Source organism: Prosopis cineraria, unplaced genomic scaffold (genome assembly GCF_029017545.1).
Source record: "Prosopis cineraria cultivar Desert tree isolate PC_DT_omini unplaced genomic scaffold, ASM2901754v1 PC10, whole genome shotgun sequence".
NCBI lineage: Eukaryota > Viridiplantae > Streptophyta > Magnoliopsida > Fabales > Fabaceae > Prosopis > Prosopis cineraria.
Window position 1 is genome coordinate 26,278,113 of NW_026555341.1, and position 4,263 is coordinate 26,282,375.

The window sequence follows — 4,263 nt, forward strand, 5'->3', positions numbered from 1 at the left end:
CATTATCATGCCATAAAAAGAAGTCTGAACTTAAAAAAAAAAAAAAAAACTAGCTACTTTAACAAGTTTATATTTCATGCAGCTCTATTCATTTAAAGTCATAAATAATTAGACTTATTGCAAGCTTAGAAAATTAAGTTTAATTGTTTTAATTTTTTTTTCCTTGTTTAACCCAAATCAACTTAACAACTCCATTTAAAGCACTAAAAATTGAATTAATTATTAAATCCACTAAAATATTGGTTTGAGATTAATTATCAAGATCATTGAATGGATTCATATACCTCACATCTTTGAACTGTACTGTCAGACAGATCATGATTAAGTTTTTGAGCAGTTTTGTTTTACAAGTTTAGTTTACTGGGTCATAAACTGCACATCTTTGAACTCTCCTCTGCGATGAAAATGAAACTTGTGTCAGCTTCTGAATCCAAAAATGAACAATCTCAAAAGGCCGAATCAGATTAACGACAACAATATAACTCCAAACCATATTACATTCTCTCACAGATCTCACTCTTGCTAAATAGTTCCTATTGAACTCCATAAATACACGTACACACTCTCTCACAAACACCAATCAAATCCTAGCCTTGAACATACACAACATGGTGAAAATGAAGAAACACATTGAGGAAGAAGAAGGAGAGATTGAATGGCAAGAAGCAGCAGCCATGGCTGCTAGTCTTCTCAAAGCTCGGAGATCAGCAAGAAAGAGATTCATTGGGGTTCGTCAGAGACCTTCTGGGAGATGGATTGCAGAAATCAAAGACACAATTCAAAACATAAGAGTTTGGTTGGGTACTTATGATTCTGCAGAAGAAGCTGCAAGAGCTTATGATGAAAGCAGCTTGCTTGCTTCGTGGAGCCAACACTCGCCGAAACTTCTGGCCTTCTTCTCATCAGTTTAATAATTCCCCGGCAAATCCAGTTCTTCCCAGAAAGATTGCCAATCTCATCCTTCTTCGGCTCAAAGCTCGAAACCTTGCTTCTTGTAATTCTGCTCCATTGGGTCATTTTCCCAGTAACCAAACAGAAGAAGAAGAACCCAAGATCCAGCTTGATTATTTTCTTGATGGGTCTGATAATTATAGATCTGGGGGTACTACTAATGGTTTTTGTAGTGATGGAGTGATTGAAGAGGGCTGTGGGAAGAGATTCAATCATGAGGAAAGTGTAGGAAAATCAGAAGAAGATAAGATGGCTAATCTCATGCTTCTTAGGCTAAAACATGACACAGTCTCTGATTCTGAAGTCACTCATTTTCCCAGTAACCAAACAGGTTTGTACAACTTTCTAGAAGAGTCAGACAATAGTTTTTTCACTGATTTTGGATTTGGAAACAAAACGAACATGGATGATGAAGTAGGATTATTTAGTGAAGAAAATTATTATGAGGTGCAATTGAAAATGATTGAGGAAAACATTGAAATTAGAAGGGAAAGGAAAGGTTTATTGATGATGAATCTGATATCAAGAAGTTCATGGATTTCCAGTTTTTGGATAACGTGGGATCGATTTGTTATTCTTCTTCTCCATTTGAGATCGCAGAGGAGATGATAGGGCCAATGGATCAGCAAGACTTACATGATTATGAACATGATGGTGCTGCAAATTATGAACCATCATTTCTCAGAGAAACTTTTAGGATAAAATATGAAAGAAAATTCTCAGCTTGTCTGTATACCTATGTTGGTGTTTCTGAGTGCTTGAGGCTGCAATTTGAATCAGAAAATGCAGATTATGGGTTGGAAAGTTTCTGAAGATTGGTCTTCCTTCTTCAAATTTGGCAGCAAATGAGGACGGATTAACTGGGATTATGATTAGGACTATTTTACAGTAGAGATTTAATATTGCTTCTTAGTTCTTCATTATTAGCCCATTCTTTCACATGATGGTCAATAATAAATTAATAAAGATTATAGCTATGAATTCTTTGATCCATTGTTGAGGATTTTGGCCGCACAGTAATAAAATTTTAGATCTCTCTCCATATAAAATGTTTCAAAACTTACAGTGATTCTTGCTATTTGCAAAAGTATAGCATCTTGCACTCCGAGAGTTTTGTAAAAAACTACTATCCAGAGATTTGTAAGTACCACTTTATTTTCACTCCCTTTATACTTTGCATGGGATAAACAAGAATACATAAATGGCCATAATGCTTCCAAGAAGACAATCGAAGATTGGTATAGTACCCGTTATTATGATGAGATTTCAATCATCTAAATTTACTTTGGACAATTTAAATTTAAAGTCTAAAATTTATAATTTTTAGAACTTTTTTTTTAATAAGGCTTAGAATATTATCTATTTAAAGTCTAAAATTTATAATTTTTAATTTTTTTTAAATAAGGCTTAGAATATTATCTCTATTTAGATTGTGTATGTATTAAAAAACAAAATTTATAAAAAAATAAAAAAATAACACTTAATTTTGGCAGTATAAGTTTAATTTGAACAGTTTAGAAAAACAATTCTTACCAATTTTTTCAAATGACCCTTGGAATCATTCCACCTATCCCTTTTAACCTTTCTTTGGATTGATTTCCTAATTTAATAACTCATCAACATGAAATTTGCAGAACCCATCATAGTTAAATATTCAAAAGACATTAATGTAGCTTTTGCAATTCATATATTTTAAAAATTTATAAAATTTAGTTGTGTATGATCCAAATTCACTGACCCTAAATTACTTATAAAAACTCAAATTAAGTGCACTTACTTAGGGAAATGGAAATAATGGGTCAAGGTATGAAAATAAATAAATGTAAGAGCTTAAGAATTAGTCCATCAAAACAACATGAAATAAAACATCAGAAGTTATTGGGCCCAAATATGCAAAAACTCTACACAACTGTTATTTGAAGTCTCTTAAACATAATATTTCACATGCAATGGCATGTACATGCGGAAAATCATGAATAGGCGGGAAAGATTCCATACATGGAAAGTAATGTAGAATGTAGTGAAATCGAAGGCAACAGCCACTATATGACATGGACTTTTGTTCCGTGACATTTCAAATTTTTAATCCTAAATTAATAGGATGGAATGTAATTTAAGATTACTATGAGTGAAAAATGATTTAAGAAAAACTCTTGGCCCATTGGGCTTTTCGGATTTGGACCAATGAGTAACTAGGCCACTTGGACTCAAATGATAAAAAGCCTATGTAGGTAGTTGGTCTTTAAATGTCATTCATTATGGTACATAGCACAATTCGACACAATAAATAGTCAAAATTTAAAGATATCTAGTTGTGGAAATTAGATGGAAAAAAAAAAGAGAGAAGGCTAATTATAATTTTGAGTTTACGATTGATTTTGACATATATAGGAATGTTAGAATATCATTTTAAGAAAATGGTTGGATATATTTTGTTAAAACCATGATTTTAGTCTTTAAAATTGATTATACTTGGTGTCCAAACATGCACTTAATTATTGCTTTTGGGCAAATAACGTTTCGAACCACGTTTCCCATTATTTCAAACATACATTTTTACTTCAAGGCAGCTCAAACTTTTTTTGTTTTTTGGCCAAGGCAGCTCAAACTTAATCAAATATTAGATGTTCTTCGCCTATCAAAAAAACAAATTCAATAAATATACCTTCCGGATCATCATAAATCCGTGACAACATTATTTATTCAGCATAGCCTGACTTTTTGTAGTTATGTCTACCTTAATTTATTGCATTCAGTAAGCTAACGTTTTAGAAATATACGCTTTATCAAGTAAGAGAAACTAATAAATAAATCCTCGTAAAATAGGCTAATAATAAAATAGTACCGTAATTACTTTAAAATCACCAGGAATGTTATCTAGCATAATTTATTTTTGAATAAACTGTCATAATTTTTTTACAAAATACATTTTGACTCTCTAAAAAAAAATAACAACATATAGGTTTATTGCAGGACTAAACTAAAGGTATGACCAGCTATCTAATATATTATTGATAGTAATTATTAATATCTAATTGAAGTTGTTAGTCACTAAGCTAAGTTGCTAAAATAGGAAATGCATTTGTCATTGTATAGCTATATTAACAATTAACGCTTCTTTCGACTAAAAGGAAAAATTATGCTCTTATTTATATAATTTTTCCTTCATTATTTACAATTTCAATTAAGATATTAGAAAATATTTTTAATTATTTGCTTAGGGCCAGAAACATAATTTCATTAAAAAAAAATTATGTCAAATAAGTAGGACTAGTGCAAAAACCCAATAGTCCTATAAAAATCATCCCAACC

The 4,263-nt window shown here is 31.2% G+C and overlaps 1 protein-coding gene across 1 annotated transcript; it reads left to right on the forward strand.

Annotated features, from left to right (window-relative positions):
• The first annotated feature begins 608 nt into the window (after nucleotides 1–608).
• On the forward strand, nucleotides 609–1,763 carry LOC129322515 (uncharacterized). Its single transcript, XM_054968823.1, has 3 exons — nucleotides 609–728; nucleotides 820–1,398; nucleotides 1,497–1,763. Exons 1-3 carry the CDS (start codon nucleotides 609–611, stop codon nucleotides 1,761–1,763), a joined length of 966 nt encoding a protein of 321 aa, XP_054824798.1.
• The last annotated feature ends 2,500 nt before the right edge of the window (nucleotides 1,764–4,263 follow it).

Excerpts from the sequence above, each read along its gene's own strand:
- LOC129322515 (XM_054968823.1), top strand. The coding sequence starts at position 609 with ATGGTGAAAATGAAGAAACACATTGAGGAAGAAGAAGGAGAGATTGAA. Across the intron at positions 729-819 it reads CAAGAAAGAGATTCATTGGG|AAGAAGCTGCAAGAGCTTAT; the intron begins GTTCGTCAGAGA and ends ATGATTCTGCAG. Across the intron at positions 1,399-1,496 it reads GTGAAGAAAATTATTATGAG|TTTTTGGATAACGTGGGATC; the intron begins GTGCAATTGAAA and ends ATGGATTTCCAG.